At 41.1% G+C, this 27667-nt stretch overlaps 2 protein-coding genes across 4 annotated transcripts in view; one reads left to right on the plus strand and one right to left on the minus strand.

Annotated features, from left to right (window-relative positions):
* adarb1b (adenosine deaminase RNA specific B1b) overlaps nucleotides 1-27667 on the plus strand; it is a 123534-nt gene that overhangs the window by 68249 nt on the left and 27618 nt on the right. For 2 of the 3 annotated variants that reach the window (XM_058615917.1, XM_058615926.1), the window contains exon 3: nucleotides 9354-9391. Coding sequence is in view for 1 of the 3 variants with exons in the window: in XM_058615908.1 (XP_058471891.1) it covers nucleotides 10532-10631 (100 nt within the window). In the remaining 2 variants the exon portion in view is untranslated. Of the gene's footprint in view, nucleotides 1-9353; nucleotides 9392-10376; nucleotides 10632-27667 lie in introns of those variants that run through there. The other variant, XM_058615908.1, reaches the window with a different exon arrangement.
* On the minus strand, nucleotides 13186-14128 carry LOC131445096 (protein BTG3-like). The gene has a single exon (XM_058615938.1). It carries the CDS (start codon nucleotides 14126-14128, stop codon nucleotides 13412-13414), a length of 717 nt encoding a protein of 238 aa, XP_058471921.1. The 3' UTR covers nucleotides 13186-13411.

The following is a 27667-nucleotide window of genomic DNA, read 5'->3' on the forward strand; positions in this document are numbered from 1 at the left end:
GAGGAAATGTGTCGTGCCTCAGCCTGACGGAGGGCAGGTTAGAAAATCCTGTTGTAGATTATGGAGAGCGACTCGTGTTGTGTGTGTGTGCGTGTGTGCGTGTGTGCCGCTAATCTAAGCCACACAGTTTTTCCCCTCTTCATTTTCCCTGAGAGGAAAAAAAATAAAAAAGAATTCACATTATAAACATGTCACGTAATCACATAAATTGTGTTGATATTTTCTGGCTCATTTGTGTCATGTTGGCACTTAAACTGAAAGCACCGTAGTCATATTATTCACCTCGGCACGGTGAAGATCAAAACACTTCTTTTTTTCTTTCTCCCCTTTCGCTAAATAAATATGAACGTTCTAAATTTACACCACACAGCCTACCTACAACTGGAACATGAGCAGCCAACTTTTTAGGCTGTGTTGCTATGACAACGTGCTTTTTTTTCTCTTTTTTTTTTAAGGATTTCCCTGCTTCTTGTCAGAATCCGGCTTTTGCAGCAGCAGAGTGAACGTGGTCGTGAACCACACCACGACCACAGTGGCTCAGTTTGATTGGTATTCAGCAGAGAACTCCCGGGTTGTTATTCTAAACGGGAGCCAGAGTCATTTGTCATTTGTTATGGATTCTATAGGCATTGCGTACTCTGACATCCCTGTTGATATACACAGTATATTAACACCCTTTTCTGTTGCATATCAAAAAATGATATTATATTAAGGCTGTAACCTCTGCTTCCCCCCGTCTCCCACACTTCTTCTCTTACAGCGTGTCGGCTCTGCCCTCCAGGTGTATATCGATACACGTAGACACCCCATGTTTTTCCCTCATGCCTATATTAAGCACACATGCACACACACACACGCACACACACATACAGACGTGTAATGTACGCACAGGAAACATCACCGTAATGCTCGTGCCTCGGTGGATCTGTCACCGAAGGCCTGGTTAAAGCGGAGACCACATCCAGCAACGCCGAGCTGAGAGTCGTCCTGGGAAGCGAAGGAAACTCCCATGGGAAGAATGCTGTAATTCCATCCAATTATTTAGAATAGAAGGAAGCTCTCGTTTGGAGGGAACAATGATAAAAAAAAAAGATAAATTCAAATCAAATGAATAAATGGGTAAAAAATACATTTATCAGCCACAAAGTATTCTTTTTAATAACTTCTCCAGTCATTTTTTTGTCCATAAAATGTCAGAAAACGTTTTGATTGGTGTTTACCAAACCTGGAAATGGTGTTTTAATGATTCCTTTGTTGTACGGAGCAAAGAAACTAGATAATAATCACATTCAAGAAGCAGGAAAATCTATTTAAACCTCTTTAAATAACTAAAGTTAATTAAATTGATGATTAATAAACGATTCATCAAGTGCATTATCATCATACATTATCAGCGATCATATGAAGCTGTCTTATCATAAAATGTAACTTTTTTCACTTCTGAGGATGTAGTTGATTTCCAATATCGAAGTAGGCTGATCATAACCACAGAAAATGCTGCTTTTCATAAGTAGTGTGTAACTGTGACCTGTCTTACCTACAGTCCATGTCAAATGACGTCAATGGAAGGGTGAATCAGAAGTTCCAGAGCTACTAGAAGATGTAGTTACAATATTATTTTATTTTATTTCTCTTATTCGTTTATTCTGGGATGTCCGTGTGCATTCCGTTCCTTCACACTGGACTCGCACTGTTTATGCAGATGTGTAGAAAGTGACTCGTTTCTGGCAAAGTCGTAGTGGAAATATTGCGAGTGATCGCACATTTATTTTGTGTGTTTATTCTTCGGCGTTTTCGTCCACTCTTTGTCAGAACGTCCACTCTTTGTGTGCCGCTGCGTACACTCGCTGTCGGTGCGTTAGTTGAGGCCCGGTGGTTCCTCTGCTCTCCACCAGCTGCTTCTTCACCTGCATCAGAGGGCCACGACAGACTATCCAGTCGGTGTTATTGGTGCAGCATCAAGGATAATCTCTCAGTGGCGTCCCAGAGTGCTAATCCCAGACTGGTGGTATCACTGTCAGGGACTGAACACTGAACACACTGAACAATAAACATTTAAATTCACAATAAAGTAACACGGCCTCTTTTAAAAATGAGTGTTGGCAACGCAGAATCCTCAGAGTCCTGCACTGTGACAGATACTGCAGGACTTGCCTGCTTTGGTAATTCTCCCCAGCACCTGCAGTAACTGCTCGTGGGACTACATAAAATAATAATAAAAGAAAGGTCTCACATTGACTGCCAAGCGTTCCTCAATTCAGCATCACACAATTAAAATGGGACACAAAGAAAATGTGAAACCTATAGAACAAATTACCGTTGTTACTTCAGCCAGATGATCACTGAACTCTGTGAACGCAGGACGTGAGAAGACAAAAATCAGCAAAAGATGATCTGTGTGATTGTCACTGTTTATATTAGGCTACTGTTAAGAGTTGAGAGTGACACTCAGTGGGACAATGTGTTCTTAAACGGATTAGATATGCAGCGTGGAACTCTGTATCGTCTTGCCCGATGGTAACAGTCACAAGAGTGTGTCCTTGCCGTCTCACCTGGACGAGGTTCTCCTGCTGCGTGTGACTCGAGGTGCAGATCTCCCGCTGTGTTTGTATGTAAATGGCAAAAATTGTGGAGAAGAAGTGTCAAGACCAATTCTCTGGACATCATGTCTGGAAATGGCTGCAAACATACAGCCATACATGACATACAAGTGTACTGTATATCATTTTGTATGCAAAAGTACTTGCTGATGAGCCTTTTATAAAACAAAACAAAAGAATTTCATCGAGCTTGTTGCCTGGTCTAAGAAGAAAAAACCTGAAATGTATAAATATCACATATATATATATATATATATATATATATATATATATATATACCTGATACTTCTGGACAGTGCCACACAAATGACCCCAGATAAAGTTCTTCTCATCCACTGAGAGGGTTTGACCTTCGCCTGTGTTCAAGGATATAGCAGCACATTGTAAAACTGGCTCACATACACAAGCAGCAGATCCCCCCCCCCCCCAAAAAAAAAAATCACCCAACCCAAATCCATACAGTACATGTACTTCATACTGTGTGCAATAGTACAGTTATACTGTAGCGTGACTGCCCTCTGCTGGACAAGCTGCTGCAAAACAAAAACATGACCAGACGTTCATAATAACGGAGCGAGGCCGTTCAGCTTAACACGTCCTTTGAATTATTGCGCACACACACACACACACACACACACACACACACACACAGAGTCAGTCACAGTATAATTACACACAAACATAATTAAGTGATGCATTAATCAAAGTGTTTCTCTTTGTGTGCGAGAGAAAGATAGGTCAGAGGGAGGAGGGAGCATTTAGTGGTATTGCAGTAGGCCTGTGTGTGTGTGTGTGTGCATGTGTGTGTATACATGTTTTAAATAAGCTGTGTGGACCAACTGTCAAACAAATCTATCTTTGTGAGGACATTTTGGCTGCTCCACACGACTTGAGCAGGCTTTTTGAGGATTAAGTACTGGTATTATAGGGTTAGGCATTTAGTTGTGATGGTTAAGGTTAAGGTTAGGGTAAGGGGCTAGGGAATGCATTATGTCTGAGTGTCCAGAAAATACAGTTTTTTACTATAAATGTGTTATTCCATCACCAGACAGTGCATCTGAGATACAAGTCTCATTCCCACAACAACAGAGGGAGTTGGGATCGGAAAAAATAGAATAAAATTGCCAAAAAGTCGACATCAAAGTCACTTCCCTAAAAGGAAAAAAAAAAACTGGTCAAATTTAATCTGACTCTGGAATAGATAGTGAATGAAACAAACTGCAGCATCCTAATGATTTTAAATTTATTCTTCATTAGACCAAGTGGGGGGGAAAAAAATGGGTGAAAGCGCCCTTTAGGAGCAGGAGTCGAGGTTTACAGTCATGCGCAGTCAGCTGGGCATTCTGTCTCTCTTTCATAATCCACGACTGACTTGGTTTGTGTCCAGCCCGCTCTCAGATGCCTTTTCACTTTCCCTTTGCCATGTATTTCTAATCACCTCTGTCCAGTTAATCGAAGCTCTTGTATCGTTTTCCATCCGCCCACTGCCGTCCACCTGCAATCTTCAGAGAGCCAGGAGGAGGTTTGCACCTATTAGACCCTAAAATGACTGCAGCTCCCTCTCTCTCTCTCACACACACACACCACCTCTTAGCTCTAAAAGCTCTCAAAGGCTCTTCCCTCCTGTCTCTGCTAATCCATCAAACCCCCCCCCCCCCCCCCTCCTGCTCCTGCTCCTGCTCTTGCCAAACCCTGCACACGAGATGAGGCTCCGCACATGTTGCTTTAGGAGCACGACTTCCTCACAAGGCAATGAAACTCCTCTCCTGCCTGGACCTTTTTCATCTGCCTCTGCTCGCAGGTATTCAGCCTCTGCAGGACGTGCTCATGCCTACATGTCAGGTTTCTGTGCGGTGTCCACGGCGCGGCTGTTAAGCGGCTGTTACAGTATTTCAGTGTTGGCCAATTCTTTGCATTCTGCTTGTTTATGTGTTTTTGTAGTGGCTGACAGAATTTTATGGCTCATGCCGGTTTTATTTTTAGAAATCAAAGCATCTAGTAGCTGATACATGATGATATTGATATTTTGTGTTTTATTTTCCTCCGTCTGATAAAATATCACAACAAATGACGCCTTAAATTGCTTGACACTGTCCCCATTAACTACGTCTTGTGTCGGTCCACTCACATAACATACTATTTATGTATTAACTTAATATTCATCAAAAATAAAATATGTCAAATAAGGTTTTGGATAAAACAGTTAAAGTTCTAGTGACATAGCATCATTTCTAATAACAAAATAAGTGTAAACATACATAAATAAGTATAATATCAGCCCAGATTATTAATAGAATTCTTCTTCTTCTTCTTCTTCTTCTTCTTCTTCTTCTTCTTCTTCTTCTTCTTCTTCTTCTTCTTCTTCTTCTTCTTCTTCTTCTTCTTCTTCTTCTTCTTCTTCACCACACCTCATCACTTGTCCTTCACAGTCTCTCATTTGTGATAATGAAAGGTTTTTATTTACAACTGAATTCCTGTATTCACATGTCGTAAATGCAATAATGTTATTCCTTTTTTATTTTGGTATCCTAGTGTAACACGCATCAGTAAATGTTACCACTCTATCAGTGGACTGTGATATTAAGCAGCTATGAGGTGACGCTGAGCTCTTCGCCCCGGTCCTCTAAAGGCTCTTAAATCCAGACAAATTGCTTTTGAATAAATAAAAAAATAGAGCCCCTCCGAGTCTGTTTTTAGAGCTTTTGCACTTTTTGTTGGCCGCGTACGTGTACGAACTAACAGATGGGCTTCACCACAGTAGCCTGGAGTTTTGCCCCGTCAAACTGTTTAAGAGGTTGTTTTTGTCAATGGTTGTGTTCCTCTGTCAAACCACTGTAAAGGCCACTGGGAGTTTAGTTGTTATTTGAGTCAGGAATGCCTTTTTATAAAGTCTGGGGAGCCGCAGAGAGTTGGCGGCGTAACCGCAGCCTCTCGCTCTCTCCTCTCGTCCGTTCAGTGTGTGTGTGTGTGTGTGTGTGTGTGTGTGTGGGGAGAATGTTCATGAAAGAGAGAGAGACTCTGCCAGTGGAACAACACGGGCCTCCGCTGAACTGACTCCCGGTCTGCCGAGTCTGCAGCTTCTGCACCATCTCGATAAATTCAAACTAAGACGGGGGAAACGGAGTAGCCTGTCTTGAGTTTTCAGAAGAAGAAGAAGAAAAAAACAACAAATCAAAACAAAAAAACACTCGTGCGCAGCCAAGGCGGGCGGTTGTGGTGAGACTTGGCCAGCTGTCGTTATGGTTGGCTTGGACAAAGAGGTGAAAAGATGAATTTGTGCCTGGAGTATATTTAAGTTTTACCATCGCTCTCCTCACATGCTGTCTGTCTTCTGCGTCCCTCAGCTCATATCCAGCCTGAATCTGTCGTCTGGCTTTTTTTTCCCCCTCCTTCTCTTTCTAACCGTCTTCCATAAATCTGTCTCTGTTGTTTCTCGGCTGCTTGTCTCCACTTTTCCCCTCACTCTGTGCTCAGTTTAACTTGTTTAATTGTCAAGCCTCTGCCCCCAAGAACCTCTCATTTTAGATTTTCAGAACGTCTTATATCAAGCTGTGGGAGTGGGGCAGGGGGGGGGAGTGGAACAGCAGTTGAAACCGCCTGGTTTGACCTTTAATGACCCTGCAGGCGCAGAGCGTTCTCCTCACCTGATGTTACCTTTCCTCGCTTCCCTCTCCTCATTTACATTTCTGTCCCTTTTTTCCGCATCGTTTCTTGAGCTTCTATATTTCCACTTCTCTATTTCTCTCCCTCCTTGTCTCTTATTAATTTAACGTCCTCTCTGTCCTCAATTTCTCTTATCTGCCATGAAGGATATGGAGCTGTAAGGCAGCCTTTTTTCCTCAAGCTTTCCTGTAAATTTACTCTTATTAATATTCTGTGGGCTTTTGGTATGTTTCACTACCTACTTTTTGCACTTCAGCTCCATGAACCAGAAGCGGCATTTCAACCTGTACATTACAACATTACAATGACTTTAAATCACACACTGGAACATGCCAAAGGTTTTGTTCTACACTCGGACAACATACGGAGGTGGAGCGGAGTCTTTTACTGCTTCGCTGCACAAAGTAATTTATGGTCATTTATGCGTCTATAATCAGTTTAATCCTGATGCAATCTCAAATGTAAATGTATTCATATTTAATCCACCTTGCATTTGCTGCATCATAATCACTCAGGTCAGCTGAGTACACATTATTATTGTCACATTTAGGGACTCGTCATATCCGATTTTCAGTGCTGTGTGGAGTGGACACAGAAATCCAGTCCTAAATTCAGATTTTCAAATTGGATTAGTGTCACTTCAGTATGTGGTTCCTAGATCAGATCTGTTGTTTTTAATGTTTTGTCTAATTTCATAATCATTGGCGTTTGGATTGAAATGATGTGACTTAAACTGTCAGTGAGTTTAACTCATACAACCTGTGCCATGTGTTGAATAAATCTGGCATAATAGACTTTTTTCACAGCACATTATTTCTCGACATTAAATAGTTGGACAAACAGCGGTTTGACCGGTAACATTAATGGTAGTGCCACTCCAGTTTTAACTCCAGTATGTTGTTGTTCAAGTATAAGTGTAGGTCAAACTACATAGTTGACACTTTGACCTGTAGAAGCAGTTTTCTGTATTTATTATTATTCTTTAAAAAAAATAATAATAATGATAGACATTTAAAACATTTTGTCTTTCTGTATCTGTAGAGAGTACTAAGAGGCCCTATTAGATCCTCCTTTCATGAGTCCCCATCTTTCATTCAAGAACCAGAGGTCTCTCTGTGGCTGCCCTAAAGCTCTGGAACAGTCTCCCCATCCCATGTTTTTAAATCTGATTTAAAGTCTCATCTTTTTCAGTTTTAACCCTTACTTTAAAACCTGATGCTGTATGACATTGTTTTAAATGTGTTGTTTTTTTAATTGTACTTAATTTTGCCTTGTCTAAAACACTTTGGGTCAACTTCTGTTGTTTTAAATGCACAAAAGTCTAGACTTTTACCCAAACAATGCCTTTAAAAAAAAAAAGATTCAGTAGCTGGACCTTTTTAATACTAGAGCAAGTGGCTGATTTGTCCTGTCAAGAACAACAACAGCAGCAGCAGCAGCAGCAGCAGCAGTGGGCGCTCTGAGCCACTGATAACTCCTCGGTTGTGTTTAGAATCACTGTCCTGTCCTGTAAATATTTATGTCATGTCAAATACTAAGGGGCTGTCGGAGTCATTTTCATAAGCATGAAATAAAAAAAAGACAAGGTTTTCTGCTTAGAAGAAGTCAGATTAACAAAAGAACTTGACAGCCTTTTATTGTCGTTATCCTTCAAGAAACAAATGGTTATTTATGATGTGAGATGGCTTTCACAGCTGCAGCAAGGATTCGTTTACAAGCTCTTGTGTCTGCCAAGCTTTAAGGAAGGCGTTTAAGTAGCATGAAGCCTGCATGGTAGTAAATTAATTAGAAACACATTTTTCCAGCTAAATAAACAGATTTATTCACTTTTACTGGGGGGAAAACTTGCATGTTCTTACTTTAAACAATGGCCGACCGGGGAAAAAAAAAGCCAGTTTTTTTAAGAATTGATTCATTGTGAAGTTTGGAAAATCCATCTGATGTAGAAGCCTGGCAGAGTAATCTTTTATAAATTAACATTGTCTTTTATTTGTTGGTTCAGTGTTTTATCTTCCAAGGACAGACACGCTCTCGGCAGCATTGTAAACTTCTGCTGCAAAATCACCGGGGTCAGGCATAGAGACCTGTGTTCAATCTGGGGGGAGATCGGGCGATTTAAAAAAGGCCAAAGACATTATTAACGAATCATGATCACACCCTGACAAACTGTATGCCCCTCCTCCTGATAGAGCAACAACCAACGCTCCTATTAACCTGAGGTACAGTATATCACCGTTACCTTATGGAGAGCACGTCCGCCTGCTTGGTGGTGGGAGGTTCCAAAAACAAAAACAGCACAAATGGCTCTTACAGATTTTACCAGTTTACCATCCATCTATCTTCTACTCTCTACTGAGAAAAACTACAACAAAAAAGGAAAACAATTTATTCAGGTGAATCCTGAATAAATTGATAAGCTGATTCGACCCTAATTTGAATCAAATTAATGTTGGTGTTTGCTTTTGAAGTAACCATAATTAAGCGTCTAATTTAAGCGTGCACTAAAGCAAAAAGAAAAATGGCTGACATAGTAAAAAAAAAAGTACTTTAATTGGTAAAAACTTCAATAAATTAAGTAAATTCAACATTTTAGTTTGAATTAACTTGATTTAAGTGCTTCCTATTGTGGTAATTTAGTGTAGTGTTAATGACTCAATATCCATAATTGAGCATCTGCTTTAAATTAAGTTAAATCGAACTAAAGTAACTACTAGTTTAGTTTGTCATTGAAGTCATTTTATTTGACCCATTTTGCCAGTCCATCACAGAGCCACATACATAGACAAAAAAAAACATCCACTCTTACACCTATGGTCCAATTTACCGAATCCCAATACTGCATGTTTTGGGACTGTGGGAAGAAGCCGGAGAACCCGGAGAAAACCCACGCACACACGGGGAGAACAGAAAGGCCCTTGTTCCGATTGGGTCGGGAACCCGGGTCTTCACTAGCGCTAATCACTAATCTTATATATTGTTGTCTGACGCCCAGTGCCTGACATGCTGTATACCTGTATGTTTGTATGATTGTGTATGGGAGGCTGCAGGTGAATCTGCCGTTTACTTACATCTCGTCTTTGTTTCCATCAGGTTGTTACGATCACAGACGTCACACACCACAGCCAAAGGTGAGTGTCCCCTCTCTCTCTCTATTTTTCATCATCAGCATAACTAACATAGCTTTAAAAAAAAAAACATTAGCACTCAACCACAATCAGCATTAGTGGGCTTTCAGCCAGGGGCGACTGTGACTCAGGAGGTGCAGTCGTCCTCTAATCTGAAGGTTGCTGATTCAATCACTTCTCCTTCATTCCGCATGCTGAGGTGTCCTTGGGCAAGACACTGAACCCAAGTTGCCCCTGATATACCATCGCAGTGTGCGCTTGTGAACAAGTGTTGTATGAATGTGTATTTTCACTAGTGTAATGGCTAAAAGAAACGGGTGCTTTTGTGCCATTGCACGTGTAATTACAGAAGATGACCACTAGAGAGAGGCAGAGCATATCTTTTATCCTTCCCTTCCTGCTCAGCCTCTGAGAGGGAAAACAAGCATGATCACTTGAGATGTAGTTGAAGGGGCAAGGTCAAAAGGGAATCCATTATTGCAATAATGAAGCATATTTACATATAACATTAAAAATCCAGTGTTAAGTTTGTACTTTTGAGTTGTAATTAGTGATTTTCTTGAATGCTAAAATGATCCCCCACCGCAGTGCAGCTACAGAAATTGTGTGATGAGGTGAAAAAGCAGTCGGAGGAAACGTAGGGGCGGTGAAGTTGTTCTCGCCCGTCGGAGATGTCAGTTACTTTGAGAGGGGGATTAGACGGGCGAGGACGCCGTGATTCTGCTCACCGTGCTAATTCATAACCCTTCTGAAAAGACGAGCCTCTCTTCCCCGAGAGTCCCCTCCTTCTTCCTCTCACTCTACCTCTTTCGTCTTCCTTCTCTGACTACTGATAGGGCAGACATGGAGTCAACGGAAGAGAGAGACGGCGAGAGGAGGAGGAGGAGGAGATGGAGGCAAGGGAGGGAGGGAGGGAAAGAGTGTTGGGAGAAGAGGGAAGGACTAAAGTAGAAACAAAGAAACGCTGCAGGTGTGTGGAGTTGGCCACTCTGACTATATGTTATCATTAGTGTGACAGCGTTGGCTGCGAGAGGTGAGGGACAGGTAGACTTATCTGTGAGGGTTCTCAGTCAGATCACAGCAAGGCCAGTTCTGGACAACAGTGTAGTTCGCTCCACACTCGGCACAAGTGCTGATCGAGGCATGGCCCTTCTTACCAACGGCACACAGAACCAGGACTCCTATTACTGCCTGATCCGGCGCAGGTTCAAGAGGAGACGCAAGAAACGCTCCGAACGCAAAGGTAAACTCTTGACAGCGACGCTATAGTTCCAGACACAGAGAGAGAGAGTGATGCACAGCTGGTTTGTTGTAGACTTTGTGGTGAACAGTAACAGGTGGAGGAGAAGAGCTGCACCTACTGTAATCAACTATCAGCAAACTGCTGTTGTAATGATTCTTGTTTTTTATGTGTAGTAAACCATGCATTACAGAAGAAAAGCTTTGCTATGTTTATTCTTTAGTAAGTGTAGGCAGTTTCATGTAGTTTGTTTTTCCCCAATAAGTTTTTTTTTGGTGTTCTTAAGATTTAAAAATGAACTTCCTTGTCTTGTGCTTCATAAATATTTTCTATTCATCTCTAATCTATAAATGGTCAATATTTTGTCATAGAAATATTTACTACATTAATGCAACTGTTTACCTGTTAGATTAAAACATTACAGTGAATGAATGTATTTGTATCCTAACCAGCAGGATACTGGAACACAACCATTAGAAAACGTATAGTAGAAAATGACTACTTTAAACCATGATGAGAATTAAAGGACCTGTCAGTCATTTTAACCGAGAGGAAATTAGTTCTTTGTTTACATTTCAGCCACACTATATATCATCAATTATGTCATCAGTGCTTGAAAAAAATCTGAATGCAAGAAATGCTGTTAATGAGGCTATTGCTATTGTTTGTGTCATTTGCTAAAAATTTAAATTTAGCACATGATGTTTCTGTCATTCATTGTCTGTGATTAACTGACCAAAGATTCATACAATTTGTAACCCTGATTGTTACACACACACCTTTGTGTTTGTGTGTCCCTGAGCAGATTTTCAGAATTTATGAAGTGATGGTTTTCAAACATCCTCACTGAGACAGGTCTGTGTCCCTTTCTGACATTTGCTCTGAGCTAAACTCTCCTGAGTTTGCTCTGCTCTGCGGATTAACCTAACAGCGGAGGTAGTAATTACTTAGGTGGCCACAGCTCACTGGAAGCATTAGCCATGTCTCAGCCACTTGCTTTGACACCAAACACCCCCCCCCCCCACCCCCAAAACACCCCCAGTCCTTCGCCGAGTCGAGTCCATTCATTCAAATAAATCCAACCAGTGCTGATGTTGCATTTTTTCCCCCCTGAATTGCACACTCCACTCCTGCTCAGCCAGAGACTTACTACGTCCATCAGCATTACATACATCGGTTTCACGCCTTTTCACTCTCCCTTATCACTAGTGGAATGAAAGTAGCACTTTTTTCACCATACCCAGAGAAGCGATGACATAAGCAGGGCTTTGGACCCATGTTGCTCTGTTTGCACTCTCGGCCGGCTTTGTTGCCCTGCAGCGGAAGCCTCCTGATAAGTTGCTTAGCTCTTTAGCTCCTCGAGTGCACGGTGGGTTAGCGGCAAATTCTTGCTGAGATGATGAGGTCGCATACTTACTTAAAGACAGTCATCAGTAGAATAATATGATAGTGACTCGAGGAAGAAATCTCCCCCCTGAACAGTGAGGACAGCCGGTGCCGCACCACTGAACTGGACAGTCCATTAAGTGTAGATTGGCTCCTTCCACAAGGACACTCAAAGTGTCGATACAGGGTCGTCCAGGGTCACGGTTTTGAGGAGCCATCTCTCCATAAGCCCTAATCCACAGTGCGGCCCTAAACTGAATTTATATTCATTACACTTTTGACCTCATCTCAGCGCTTTAAAAGGACACATTTTCATTTCATTTTACAAAAAAAATGTTTTCTTCAGTAATGTATTTTGACAGTGTTTGTGTGTGAGCCTGCACACAATATTAAAGGAATAGGAGTTGAGAAATATCTTCATTATTTTCGTTGTTAAGTGCCCACCAGTGACACTTGGTCCTGTTAGCAAAGATGGTGGACACTGTTTACATTCTGGGAATCAGGTCCCGTCCCCCTACGAGTGGGTCTAAAAAGTGCGGAATTAGTGTTGCAGTTTCAAGCCTCGGCCCAAGTGTCACTGGTGGGCACGTAACAAAGAAAATAATGAAGATATTTCTGGACTCAGGGGAAACTGAGGTTGGGAATCACTATTTTCTCAAAAATACGACCCCTATTCTAGTAATACAAAGCTAAGTATTCCTTCAACTGTATATTGAAGCCAGACATGGCAATTCTAGTGATTTACCAGTGTAGCCAACTAGGGATGATTCATCTTCAAAAAAAGTCTCAACATGTCTTTGTCATCCACAGGCTTCTTTCACAGCTTGTCGTAGTGGGGAAAGCACAGGTGTTACTAATAACCTTACCAGTAGCTTACAGTTTCACTGTTACCACAGGTATTTTCACCGTCCGTCAAACGAGACCTTTAGTGGACAATAGAGCACTAGGACATTTAGTGTAAGAAGAATGAAGAGAGTTAGATGAATGAGCGGATCTTGGCAGTGAGGTAGACTTTAGTCAAATGCACACCCTTACTGTCCTGCAAAAATGTCTATTTAGAGAAAATAAGTGTTAACACCTCAGTGTTAGTGTGCGTGTACTTTTTACCTCTTTAGGATTGTGTCTGGCTTAAACACTTACAGGACACTTAGTACTCATGGAGATCAAAACCTGCTCTTAATGAGGGAGAATCTGATTTCTAAGTTACTGGTTAAGTTTAGGGCTAAAATTAGAATTTTGGTTAGGTTAGAATTAGGGTTAGACATTAACTGGTTATGGTTAAGGTTGGAATAATTATGTTTTTAGGCTGTGTCTGTTGGCTGTGAGAACGAAGATCATGAAGCAGGTGGCCCACGTCTATTTGATGAAGTTAAAACCCAGGCTAAACGTCAGCAGTTTCATTTTATTGATTGATTCATTTTTGAAAAAAGATCTACAAATATATTTGGCGACACTAACAAGATCTGCGACCCATCAGTGCGTCCGGGGAATGTCTGGTCAAGAGGGACCCTGAAGTTTTGAGGCATGAAATCACACGTGGGCAGTGGAGGAATGTCACCTTCCACAAGTGCCGTTTTACTTGGATACCACTCGGGAGCGTCTGGGTTTAATCCCTTGGAACTGTGGCCTGTGTCAATGGTGAGAGGGGGAGTGAGTGTTCTCTCTTTTTCTGAGGAAGAATCTGAGTGGTAGTCTGATGTCACGTCTGTCAAAGTACTGATCACCTTCTTGGCGACATGTTTGTCCTGTATCTCATCACTGGAGAAAGTGGCCACTGAGAAGACCATACTTTCCTCTCCGTACCTGCACCAGACCTCCCTAGGATCCACCCACAGCGTGAATTCATAGGGCAGTCCCAGGTCACTGTACTGAACTCCGCTCTCCCTGCAGGCACGGAGGATCACTGGATCCTCCTTGTTGAACCTGTTGACTCGGATGCACCTGTATGCCTGTCCTTTGCTGGGATGTTCGGGGTACCAGTGTCCTATGAACTTCTCACACAGTGCAACACCTAGCCCCTCAACAAACAGCTCGACCTTGTGCGATTCCAGCTTCCCAGCCATTATCAGTAGCCTCTTCAGGTAGACCTGCACAGCTGCTATTTCTTGTCTCATGCTTCAGATAGCTTTGGTTACATTTGAGCTGTCCATTACTCTCGGCACCGGTCCAGAATGTGTCCAAAGACAGAATGGCAGTGAAGTGATTGTTGTGAGGTAGTGGGACCTGGGGTTAGGGTTAGGTGAAGGATCTTCAAAGCCAATAAGAATCTTCAAAGACATGAAAATTATGTGGTCATTTGTCCCTGCTGAGCCCAACTGTGGTGGGAATGCGGTGGTAAAAAAAGTAAAAACAAGGTATGGGGAGGATGGATGGGTGAGTAGGCCTGGGGTGATGAGAAACGTTGAGAGAGGGGAAGAATCCGGGATTAAGGCACAAGGACAAGGATAAAAGAATGATGATAAAAAGGAAGGAGAACTTTGGACTGTGTTGAAGAAATCAAAACTGTGATTAAGAACTTCAATTTGTGGAGGGCAGCGTTACATATCTCAGTGTACAACCTGCTGGATGTATTAAGAAGAAGAAGAAGCCCAATGGTCTTGTTGAACATGTCGGGGTACAGCCTGCTGGACATTTTTAGAAGGCCAACCCACATGTGAGTCTCTGTTCTGACGCAAATGCCAACAGGGGTGATTCCATGCAAGCCAAGGTACTCGTTTGTCCAACAGTCAACACCAGAGGATTTATGCTTTGCTGTTAGCCCCGCCCCTTGTCATATAATCCCTCCCCCACTGCTCCTAGGGCTGTCATGGGTAAAGAATTTCAAATGTGGTAAATGAAAGTGGCTTAACAGCGCGGTGTACGGTCATTCTGCAACCTCCCCAAAACGTTATTAAAGCAATTCAGCTTGTGCCCAGCACCTTCTTACGTTTAGCCACTGGTCACTGTTTCTGTCTGAACTGGTCTGAATACAACGTGGCATCATGTGCGGTTGTAGCGGTGGCTTGTCGTCCTCTGAGGTGGTGTATAGTTCCTATTGCGGTCTTTCATTTTTGGGATTACTGCGACGGCAGTAAATAAAAAACATGTAAACCTATACTGACTCTATACGTCCCGTAGCTCCTTGACCACAGTTGTCCTAAAAGCAAGGCTATTCCACCGTATGATGAAGCGGTGGAACAGTACTAAGCAAAAGTGTTACACCACTATTAGATCACTTTATTGGAACACTTGTGCTTAGTACTGTTAGCTCAGACACGTCATTCCAATCCAAATAAAAACAACAAAGCTGTATTATTATTATATTCATTATATTATGACACTTACATATTCTATTGAATATTACATTATATGTATAAGCTTAATTATTGTGCAGGAGATTTAATTTTAGAATAAACATTGCAGATGAAAAAAAGGAAATTAATATTTTTAATACTGCAATAATATAATAATATTGTTGTGTACTGAAGGCGTCGTGACAATATCATATCTTGAAGCTCATGGTGATTAATGCTGCGTGTATATAAAATGTATTGTTACTTTTGTTGAGTCTTGCGCCTAATGTCCTCGGGTGCCCATGCCGTACTGTAGGTCTGCTCGTGAACCCGGTGACGATTGATTTATATTTGCTTTTGAAATGGATTGGCCTACCTTGCACAGTGACTTTCAAAATGCTTAACTTAAGCACATCTTCCAACTGATAAGTTCTGCAATGCATCTCTCACAAATGTGCTTGGCCATGACACTTGCAGACAATGCTTTCCAATGGACCGTATATGAAATATGGAAAATGGGGAACAGAGGCCTTTTCTGCCATGTCAGCACAATCTTTAAAATTAGCTTTTGCAACTAGAATGGAGGGTGGAGAGGGGGGGGGGGGGTTGCAAACTGCACCGCCTGACACTTATAGTCCATTACTGTGGAAGAGACTTTTCCTACAAGATTCTGTTTTCACGTTTCCTTTTCTGGAATCACCTTGCATCCTTCCTACCCCGTGTCTTATTCCCTCATCCCCCTCACCTTCCACTTTTGTCTCCTTAATTTGCTACCACTTAATTATTCGCTTATTCATATATTCATATTATGCTAGTTGTTGCAAAGTTATTTAAAAATTATACATTCAGACTATTCCCATCTCCCATATGTAGACGCATTGGAAAAGCTCAGACAAACCTATTAACATTTGACAGCAGTAGCAATAGGAATCAAATAGAAAAACACAGTCGCCATAATTTACCTAACAAAAAAAAAAAAAAAAGTTAATTATGAGCCGTGCCTCATTTAGTGCCACAGAGTTTTCAGGCACCACAAACACAGCGGCACTCTGTCATGATAAGAAATGAGTTGTGTCTGCCTGTCTCAATGTAATTAGCCTTGATTAGCATGCTGCTAATGACTGTAACAGACTGACAGAGGGGGGGGGGGAGAGCATTGTACCGAGACTGCACCAAACCACTGAGGTGTGTTTTAGCTGGTGACAAGACACTCCACAGCCCCAGTGGATGTATGCCTCTTCAGCACCGCGGAGATACACTTCATTAGTATAGATTCTGTGTCAGTGTACATTCCAATGCTTTTATTTTCTCGCAGTTGCTTATTCTGCTGCTCTCATGTCACAGGTGTAGAGGAAATGGAACAGGACAAACATTTCATTTCCAATTATACACATTTGTTTGTTTTTTTCTGCTTTGTTTTTTAACTGTAAATCCAACCCCCGACCACTCCAAAAAACACTCCCTCCTTAGTGTGTTTGAGCACTGTCGCTCTCCCTGTGAAGAATTTTCTATCTCCTGTGAGCTTCTTCATCCTGTGCTATCTCTGCTGCCCGTCAGCGCTACCTGTCTCTGCCTGACATCAGCGAAGGCACGAGGTGTGAAATTCAACTCTCGGGTTGACAGTGTCACAGGCGTGCACAATTCTACATGGATGCATCCGTGTCCCTGCACGGCGTTCATTTTTAGACCCCCCAGCATATGTGTGAGCATACGCTCGTATCCATCTCCTTGGGGAGCAGGAACCTTGTGTGTCTGACCTGGCCTTGAATGGAACAAATGGTGTTGTGCTATGATCAAATAGGTTGGGAGAGCAGGACAGAGGAGAGGTTTGTGTATATATATGTATATATATATACACAGTATATATACTATATATATGTATGGAATATAAAGATGCAATATTAGTTGGTTAGTAATCGACTGCTACTTGATTGCCAACTATTTTGATAATTGTTTGAGTAGTTTTTATTTTCCTACATATGAGTATCTTAATCTGAAAATCTTTCACTATGTCATCATTTGAGTTTTCATCATTTTATAACAAAGGTTTTGGTTAAGATAAGGGTTGGGGGTTATGTTGGTGAGAGGTAAATCTTCAGAAAATAAAACTGAACTGTGCAAAATACAAAATACAGGAAATATGTGTTGAAGAAACAGATATTTTTCAGAAAAACCTGCTTCTACTGGCCAAAGTATTTAGTGTGACCTCCCCTTAGGCCCATTTTCACATCAAATGTGTGTGTGTGTGGCACTTTTCATTTAGGCACCCATGGTAACTTATGAGACATTTTCACACTGTGAAAATGAACTTTCTTCACAGTCTAAATCTTTTACACATGTCACGGAGCTCGTCTGGATCCTGTTTCAAAGTAAAAGCACTTCCATTCCATTCTTCTTTTTTTTTTGTTGAGTTTCAGTTAAGTTGTTGAGTTTAGTTTCTTTTTAGTTTAGTTTTATTGTGATATATACCCAGCACCGACAGATTCATACAGAAGGGCCCGTTTATTCACAGTATTTTAGCACAGAGGAATATTCATGGTATTCAAAAGTATGTTTTCTTCACAGAGGAGGTCCACGACAAGTGAGTAGGAGACACAAACCCAACTTCACACTTAGACAGAAGCAGGAACCTGGTTCCCTAAAACCTTAATGTCATTGGTAACACTGTTTTTTTGTTAGATTACAGAATTTGACATAACGTCATTATTTTGCATCAACAAGGCCAATAATAAAGCCAGATGTGGCCTAAGACTTTACGAAGTGCTGAGTGACTAGAAAAATAGCTGTTAAGTGAAATGTTGAGGGGGTTTTATGACACTCTTGAACTCTTTTTAGACTTGTTTTTCTTCCTCCTGCAGTTGGCGTCTATAACGTTGCATTACTACCTCCTCTTTCCATCTCCAATTCCCTTCTTTTGGAACTCAATTGTGGCATCCCACCTTTTGAAAAATCTCAACAACGTAGGGAGAGCTACAGTTTTAGAGCCCTGTCACATTTAAGTCCAGCCTGAGACTCATCATCAACAATCATGAGAAATGGAGTGTTTTAAGGATGTTCGACTTGTTTGCTGGTTGGTTTCACTTGTCTCATGACTGTTAATGCTACTAAAGGTGGTGTTACTGTATGTTAGGAACACCACGAAAACAATAATATCCCGATATAATACGCAATATGTCCCTGTATCGATTTTTCCCACCACCCCTACTGCATGTGCACCTGGACATCTGTGTGCATATGTGTCTGGGTTTTTGGGCAGTTCCTTACCTGTCCTCCTCTGTCCTCCTCTGTCAGGGGCTTGAACATTGAGCACAGTGGCGGTGGTCCTCTCTGAGCCAGGCATGCTCCCACACACCCACACACATTCGCACACTTGAACATACACTCCCTTTTTTCACCCCCACAGGCGCTCGGTGCCTATGCTGTGTCATAAATCAGAGCTGTCAAATAGATTTTACAGCTCCTAGTGAAAAGAGGAGAGGCAGCCACCCAACAACCTTGAAGAGATGGAAGAAAGCAAAAAGTAGAGGAGTTTTGTTGTTATTAAACCCGATACCTGGACCTAAGGAATCTATAAAAAAATAATGGGGGCAGTTTTTCACCTCACAGTGCATGAGTATACTATATAAAAGAGACTAACTGGGGTCAGTGTCATGGGTTGCTATATTTACATCCTGCATCAGTATAATAAATTATTTATTTCCATTATTTGTACACTTGAGGTGCAACAGCCAACCTGATAATATCGTAAATGAGACATTTGTTTAATCTTCTACAGTGGCGTGTTTCCATCATGGTACAGTACGGTACAGCTTGGAACGGTCAAGCCCTCAGTCGGGTTGTGCACTGTGCCCGATGGCCGTGTCAGCGAGATACATGACGTATCGTACCAGTGCGCCAACAACATCGAACGTGACACAACGGACAACAAAGGCTGATGGTGACACACACGTTGCATAAAGATGTATAGAGAGATGTTTATCATCAGTGGTTTAACATCTTTAACCAAGGACCGTCAGTGACCTGCTTTGACGGCCATTTGTTCGCACAGAAACTAGATTCAGCAAACCTTTAAAACTCAAAACGTGTACCCCGTTTCTCTATAATTGTTCACTGCCTTAGACGCCTTCCTATCCTGAGATCCTCTCTCTAAATGCACTGATTGGCTCATTGGAAGTCGGGGTCTGAATCGCTGCCTCTTATTATGCAGAGTGGAGGAAGGACTGTACGTCCAGCGGAAAGGCAAATCACTTCTGGCAGCATAATTCAGTGGTCATTAGAAGGGCCAAATTGAATAATGAACTCGGAGGTAGAGTGTGTGTGCGCGTGTGCGTGGAAGTTCATGTGCGTGTCTGTTTGATGAGACAGCGAGGTCCGTGTTGGGTGGTCGGACTCGGTGGCCTCCATATCTTGGCCCATCAGTTTCAATCAAGCAGCGCGACAGGCTCTCTGCGACCCCTCTCCATTAGGCCACTGGTGACCACACGTGTTCTCTATTACGCTGCGTTACCTGGTTAGTGCCTGCAGACATCACCTAAGGAAGCAAGAGGGAGAGAGAGAGAGATGGATGGGAAAGGTCTGCGTCCCCCCCGTCCCTCCCAAAAAAAAACCCCTGCAAAAAGACCAAATTCCATTTCTATCAAGATTCTTCTTTGTCTTTCTTGCATTTGTGAGGTAATCACTGGGCTGCCAGTACTTTATTGAGGAAAGTAATGGGATTGTGCAACGGTGTCAGTAGCACTCACTTATCTAACCTCATACACCGACCTCTCCCAGTAATATTTCGCTCTTTTATTCTTCTTTCTTTTATTTTCCGTTCTTTTATTTTTGTTTCGGTGATGTTTGCCCACCTAGTGGTTTATCTTTTTAAGGACAATTCCTGCACACATGGGGCTTTTACAACATTCTGGTGTAGTTACTTGCGTAGACTTCGGATCATCCAAAATATTTACTTATCTCTCCTAGCATTTGTTTTATTTCAAATTAGATGTAATTTTGTAATTTTTTTTTAACCAGATAAGAGCGACACAACTTCTCATCTAAACAGTGAAGATATTTAGTCCTTTTATTTCCCTCGGCTCCGCAGAATTTCATCCAAATGCTGTTTGGTTTTGCTCTTCATCAAATATTTGCAGTTTGGACGTTGCACTTTGTCATATTGCGATTTTAATTATTTTCGTGATCAATTGTGCAGCCTTGCTGCAGGTTATTGATGGCAGTCACTTAACTCTGGTCTAATACACATTCTGGTAAGTTAGGGTTGATAGGGCTTGAAATGCTTCTTTTTTTTTTTTTGGTCAGAATAAGGGAAAATAAGACAGGAGTTGAATGGATTGCGAGTGGTCGCTTTGCCCGTTGGGCCTATCAGTCTGTGTTAGTGCTGCTGCTGAGAGGGTTGTCTCATAGGCAGGCTCTCCTGCACCGGCCATTTCCCATGGCCATTTGTCTATGTCCAGTTCCTTTCCCTTTTCTTGCTGCACACTGTTTTTTTTTTCTTCTCATCTCCTCCTCCCCCTCATCTCTCCAATCCTCATTTTTAGACGATAAGTCTTGTTGACTCGGTTTCTTCTCTCTTTAGTCCAGCTTTGGTTCTTGAAAACACTGCAGTCCTCCTATTACACACCTATTGCACTTCTACAACAATTTAGCACCAATCATTTCTATATATGAATATATGAATGGCTACCACTGTATATTATGTTGTGTTTTCTTTGTTGAAAAAACAATCCATTAAGTCTATAACGTCTACATTGGATTTTAAATAAAAGCATGGTTTACCATAGTGTGGTACTGCACAGTCATATTAAGACACATAGAAAACATAGATATTTGTAGAATCTAGGGCTGCCAAATTGCAGAAGTTGAGTAGTTCATTGGGATTAATTGCAATTTTGCATCACATATTTATTAAATTGTATTGAAAATAAATATATAGAGAAAACCCACGCTCACACGGGGAGAACATGCAAAACTCTATACAGGAAGTCCCTTTTTCCAACTGGGTCTCAAACCCAGGTCTTCTTGCTACAAAGGCAAGAGTGCTAACCACTACACCAACCGTGTGGCCCGAATCAAATGGGAATCAAATGAATGCAAAAAAAGTCACTAAAGTTCTAACTTACGGACTAAGGACTAACATGGAATTGAATACAGACATGTATCATTTCATAGTGTAGTTAAAGAAAAGCTTCCCGTATACTAACAGAATGTGTGTGTGTGTCCCAGTGTCTGTGTAAATGTCCACATTTAAGTATCAATGCTTTGTGTTGGTGTCACCGCTGCCCGGGGGTCTAAGCAGTGACTTGTTGTGGCTTTGATGGACACAGGGAGTGAGGGCAGCCATGCAGCTGCAGCCTGCTCTCCAGCCCGCCAATGTCAGTCCTTTCCCCTGCCCGTTTTCACACACCGCACACCTCACACCTCACACCCCACCCTGGCTCTACCGGTGCTGGAGGGAATCACAGCCACTCACACTGTTGATTTATGAGCACACACTAAAGTCAGCGTGAGACGTTTGCCTGCGTCTGTGTTTGCATTTGAGTGAAATAGGTCGAGAGAGTAAAAAAGAGTGTTAGAGCCGCTGTCATAAGAAACAAGAAAACAACAGAAAATACTTTTAAAACTTGTTTAAAACTAAAAAAAAAGTTATTGTTATAATTTATTTGGCAAAAATAACAAACTGAGTTCACCGTCTCACTCGGCTTCTCAGAAATTAATCAAGCGTGACATTCAACCACTAAAATTAATATTTCTGTTCAGGAATGCAAGTAAATAACTATAATTTGACATCTTAATTAAGAAATAATAATAATGTGCTTTTATGTTTTTTTTTCGGTGTGTGTTTTTTTTACGCAGTTAATTTGAAAATGAATGGATAACAACAATAATAATAATTATATTTTAGCATTAAGAATATAATTTTGGCTAAAGAGCTTCTACATGCTACTGGCGTATTCAAATTATATTATTTGATAATTACCAGTGCTGTTAATCTAGGGCAGCTGTGGCTCTGGGTGGTTGTCTAATAAATTTGTTAAGCACTGTTTTATGTGTGTGAGGTTGTGTATGAGTGAGAGAAACGACGGTGTGATACTGTATGTGCAAGTTTGTTAGAGTACAGGGCTGACGCAGTCTTTGCGATACACACAGTTATTCAATCTCGTTAAAATCACTAGCCCATAATTTAGGACGCAAACCAGGGATTCTCCATGCGCCTTCATTTTCACACTTTCATTCTTTTTTTGTGTTTCTCCTACCAGTAACTACAGCGGTAACAGTCGGCTGCACTGCAGTCAGATCAGCATCTCCATGATTTCGTAACGTCATGCTTTAATTCTGCTTATCTTCGCTCGCCTGACTCGCGTGTCTTCTGTCAGTTAAAGAACACATGTGACGTTTTTGCCTTTCCTTGCACCGCAGCAACAGTACATGATGCACTGCAGATAGAAATGGCTTATAACAGAAAGGAGGAGATATTTTAGCTTATTTTAATCCTTAAACACCTAAGCCTCAAAATGTCTGTCTAATTTGAACCATAAAAGGGCCAGAAAATGTCCTGTAACTAAGTGTTTTTGCCCATCTTTCCAGAATAACTTTGACTATCTGGCAGTTACTTACAATTTGCTGCATGTTAAAATAGTGTATTAACAATTTTAAATGAATAAAAACACTGTAGTTGAACCAGATTTTGCATGTTAAATTTGACATTTGAACAGTATAAAACATATTGAAAATAACATTTGTTTGGAAACTATGTACAGGCTTTTTTCCCCCTCCTCCTCTCGGGTGACAAAGATGCTGATTCTCTGGCTTCCTGCAACAGCGTGTGTATGAAATTACCGTAATAACCACATGTTGACTTTGACGTGCAATTTCTCAGCTTTCAGAAACGGTGGAAACCGTCACATTACGGCGATGCGCAACTGTGTTGTCTGCGATACGCTCTGTGTCTGGTTCTGTGACATCAAATGGGCTATTTCTTTTATATCTGTGCGTATTAATAGTCATTAACACATCAGGGATATAGTCATATATTGTTAATATTGCAGCGGTATGGACAGATTGTTCTGTTAACAATGAAAAAAAGTAAGAAAAAGCGAACAATAATATAGCGAGTGCCATTTGAGTTGTCTGCTTCGGGAAAGGTCAAATATTGAGGCGTTGTCTTTTTGGGATGCTGATTTGCGGTGTTTTGCACACACCTAGACGCACACAGAGTATGTATTATGTATTGTGCGCTGCACATAAAGGTGTCCATATGTATTCTTCTCATGCAGGGACACCATTATCTCGCCTTTTTACGACTTGGCCTCTCACTCTCTCGCCGCTCACTCTACGATGAACCTTGACTCTGCAATCTCCCATAAAACCCATCAAATAAAAAATTCATATTGATACTCTCTGCCCCTGCTTCCTCAACCTTTCCCTTCTCTCACCATCAGTGGTCCATGATGATAAACAACCGCCTGTCAGATATGAAAGTCTAGACCACAATAAAAAAACACACACTCTCTCTCCTCTTTCCACACTTCCCTACATCTGCACCTCAGTTTCTCACTGAGATTTTATTTTTCATTTATTTGTGTAATATGTTGTTTTTTTTTCATTTAGTTTGCATAATATGTGCTCAGCCAAACGTTTTATCCATATAAATGTAACACTTTAAGTTTTTTTTAAATGTCCATGTTATTTTTTTACAATTGACATAATGTTGAATATTTTCGGTCATGTGGCGAGAGTTCATATTGTTTTTCAACATTCTTGATGGCAAAGTCATGTGATTTGCTCCTTCTCACATGACTTTTGCTGCTTCTCAGTCATTTTTGAGAAAGAACTACAAGTAAAGAAATTAGACTAAAGACTTTGCTGCCAGATTTCCTAAACAGGTTCAGAATGACTACCTTTTTTAAAATGCACCTGATTGAACGTATTTACATTTGTTTTTGACTATGGTCTTTAGTACAGAGACCGTTATCCTTATGGGATGTGAAAAGTGTTTGAATTGTCTGAAAATGGCATTGGAGATTTTAAATCTGTCATAAACACTGTCTTTTTTGGTTTGTATCTCAACTACAGCACAGGTTTTTCACTAGGTGAGGTGATTGGAGGGAAATGTTATAGTGTATTTGACTGTGTATGTTTGATTGATAGATGGATTGACATTAACCCTTACCCTAACCCTCAAGGGTCTGTGATAGTACCTAATCTTATTTTGAATACTTGTGTGTTATGGTGTATATATATATGTATATATATACTATATATATATATATAGTATATATATAAATAAACAGTCAAAATTGAGCTTAACTCTTGATTTTAAGTGCAGTGGGTTTTTTCCGTGCTTGCAAACAAAGAAATATCTCTGAGATCAGACATATTCCTGTTTTCTGTACATTTTCATAGCCTCACCTTAGTCAAGGAGAAGTAGCTTATTTGCAGATATTATAGCTGAAAATGCTGCAGCCGAGACAAAGCGCGATAATGGTGTGAACTTAATTAAGTGTAAAACATTTTGATCAGGCTCTGCGTGGTGAGGTGAGTGTCATTTATTCCCGATTTCCTTGAGACTCGTGTTTTTGCATTTTTGTCTTGTTTTGCTTGTGTTTCCCCGGCAACCTGTCCCCACCTTTCACCCTAAATCAGCTGGGATTGGCTCCAGCAAGCCTAACGTGGAGGCTCATATCTGTTTGTGTTTAAGTTTTGATATAAATCCATATTCACTTATTTTAGACACTTTTTTTTAGGTTTTTAGGTTTTTTAGTGTAAGACATTTTTGGATAATGTAAATCACACACTATGAGCTGTGCTTCGGGGCCTCAAGTGACAGTGGGTGTACAGAGGCAGTGCCCATTCCCCCCCCTCTTATCCCCCAGCTGAGTCTCCGCGTTGGTCCATTACCCAGCAAGTCCTGGCATTGTACTGCAAACCACCACACCACCCCAGAGAGCCTGTCAGACCGAGGCGCTCAGTTAAACACACCGTCGGCCATGCACGTCGTCTGCTGCAAATGACCGAGGATGATTTGATGCTGTGGATGTGATGATGACTCAAACTTGGCATCGTCTGTTGTTGTTCACTCGACAGTCTACCTTTGCATACAGTTGTTTGAAAAGTTCTCAACATATAAGTCACAATAGTTTTAGCCGTCACTGCAGCAGCTTTAATAAATGGGTAATAGTAAATAAATAAATACAGCAATATATGATTCTGCATGTAGATTCATACAGTAGTGTAAAGGGGTACGGTTAGGTTTAATTTAACTCCATCATCCATAACCGGTCCGTGAATGTTAAATAAAAGAAATATAAAATATATCACACTAAGATGAACTGTAAAGTTTGCTAACACTTTTCTCTATGTATATAAAGATGTACACACTATATCACTTAAAGACTAAATAAATCCTTAAAATATAATATGAATATATTAATATTAGAATAGATAATCTGTTCAAGGACACACCACAGTTTAACTCTGTAATTGCGAACGCAGCAGATGACGTTCCGGACTGGATTAAACTGGTGATGGAATATGAATTTTAAAATCATTATTCTGTAATAGTAGGAGCTCAGTCAGTGCTGGATTGATTTAGCTGTTCATCTGACAACCAAAAATTCTGTTTATCTTTGTCTGGTAACTAAAATACCACATATTATAGAGAAAGCTTATTTTTCTCAGGAGATTCCTCTTAACATCTTCATTGGTTTTTCATACATAATGCCTTATTCTTCAACTTTGCTGATATTAAATAGTAAATGAGCGTTGTGGGAAAGATTGGTGAAGCCAGTAACTGTGAGCAGAACTACCACAAACTTTAGAATCAGTCTATTTATACTGGATTTTGGTCAAAGATGCGTTCTGGTGTTGGTCTGTCTTTATAGTGGCGCTGTAACAGATATGATAATAATCTGTGAGAGCAGCACTTTTATCTCTTGCTTTTTCCAGAGCAAACTATTTAGACTCAGACCCATCAATTACTGTGCATGCAGGCGGTACACTGTTCTGGAAAAAACCCGACAAAAAACTGGTTAGAAAATCATTAAGGTTAAGAGTTTTGTAGATTGGTAGTGGGGATGTTTTTTGCCTTGGCTTCCTTCAGCAGCACTGAGAGCAACATTTAGATCACAAGTATGAACGTGGTAGAATTTGTGCAACGGTGCATTATTTCTTTTCTTTTTGCTCTCTTCTGGTGACAGGAGCTAAGCGGGGGTTGTTTTTAGTGCCTGTCTTGGTCCTGTCAACACAGCAGCATGTCAGGCTGATGAAAGTTTGTGAGGGTTTGGGGTTGGGGGGGGGGGCTTTGTCTTCTAATATGCAGTTAATGTGGTCTGGGTGACAGTAGTACATTTCCTCACTGGCTCACTGGGCCTAAGCGATGCCTGCGACGCTTTCTGCCAATGCTGCAGACTGAAAAATGATGGAAGGCAAGAAGCCCTGACTGAACAGCTTAAATAAGTAAGTCATTTCATCCACTTAAAAAAAAAGGGAGCAGATGCAAGTTTATTCTTTTAAAGGTGACTTTAAACCTATTTGAAATGGTAAAAATACAATCTCCCGTTTGATGTTGACAGCGCATCTGCAACCTTTGCTTAACCCCCCTGGTTTGTTTTTGAAAGCCTGAGTGAACAGTTAAAGACCAAGGTAAGAGCAGAGATCAGTGCTTTCAAAGGCAAAGTGCTTCGCCACATGTCTGTGTAATAGCGTGAAAGAAAAAAGCTTTTTTTTTTTGTTTGTTTTTTTCTGTTGTCATGTGAGGTATACGTTTACAGTCAGACCTTGTCGGAGGCTCTCGTCTCGTTAGAAGCCATCATTCCATCAGTGGGGCAATGCCATGTCATCTGTGATACTAAATACAACTGCCATGTCACCTTCTACATCATTTGGAGTTTATTGCCGCGGTGAAATCACACAGAACAAGGTGCAGAGCTTACTGTTGCTCCTATAATGTGAAATGAAACCTCATGGTATGACAAAACTGGAAATTGGCCTGAGTTTGCTTGTAAAGAGAGGGAAGTCATTGTGAGTAATGACAGTATACTGTGCAATAATAACATTGCAAACAATATAATATAAATGAAGTGTAATCATGAGAACATACAAACAATGGACAGCCCTGAGACATGGACAGGAAGGATCAAATGTTGCAGCAAACTCTGACCGCGCAAACAAAGGCTGACAGGCCACCAAATAAAATAGCTGACAACAGAGACTACACAGAAAGAGTATAAAGAAAGTCAAGAGAGTAAATAGGGGGCCCTCGCAAGATATCCAGAGCTGAGGTACACTCTGAAAAAAACAAAACTGCTAAGGGCAGATCCATGTCCCAGGCATTGAACGAGCTGTCTCTTATAATTTGCAGTCAAAGGTCAAGTAGATCAGGTT

The sequence above is a fragment of the Solea solea genome, chromosome 2, assembly GCF_958295425.1.
Source record: "Solea solea chromosome 2, fSolSol10.1, whole genome shotgun sequence".
Taxonomy (NCBI): Eukaryota; Metazoa; Chordata; class Actinopteri; order Pleuronectiformes; family Soleidae; genus Solea; species Solea solea.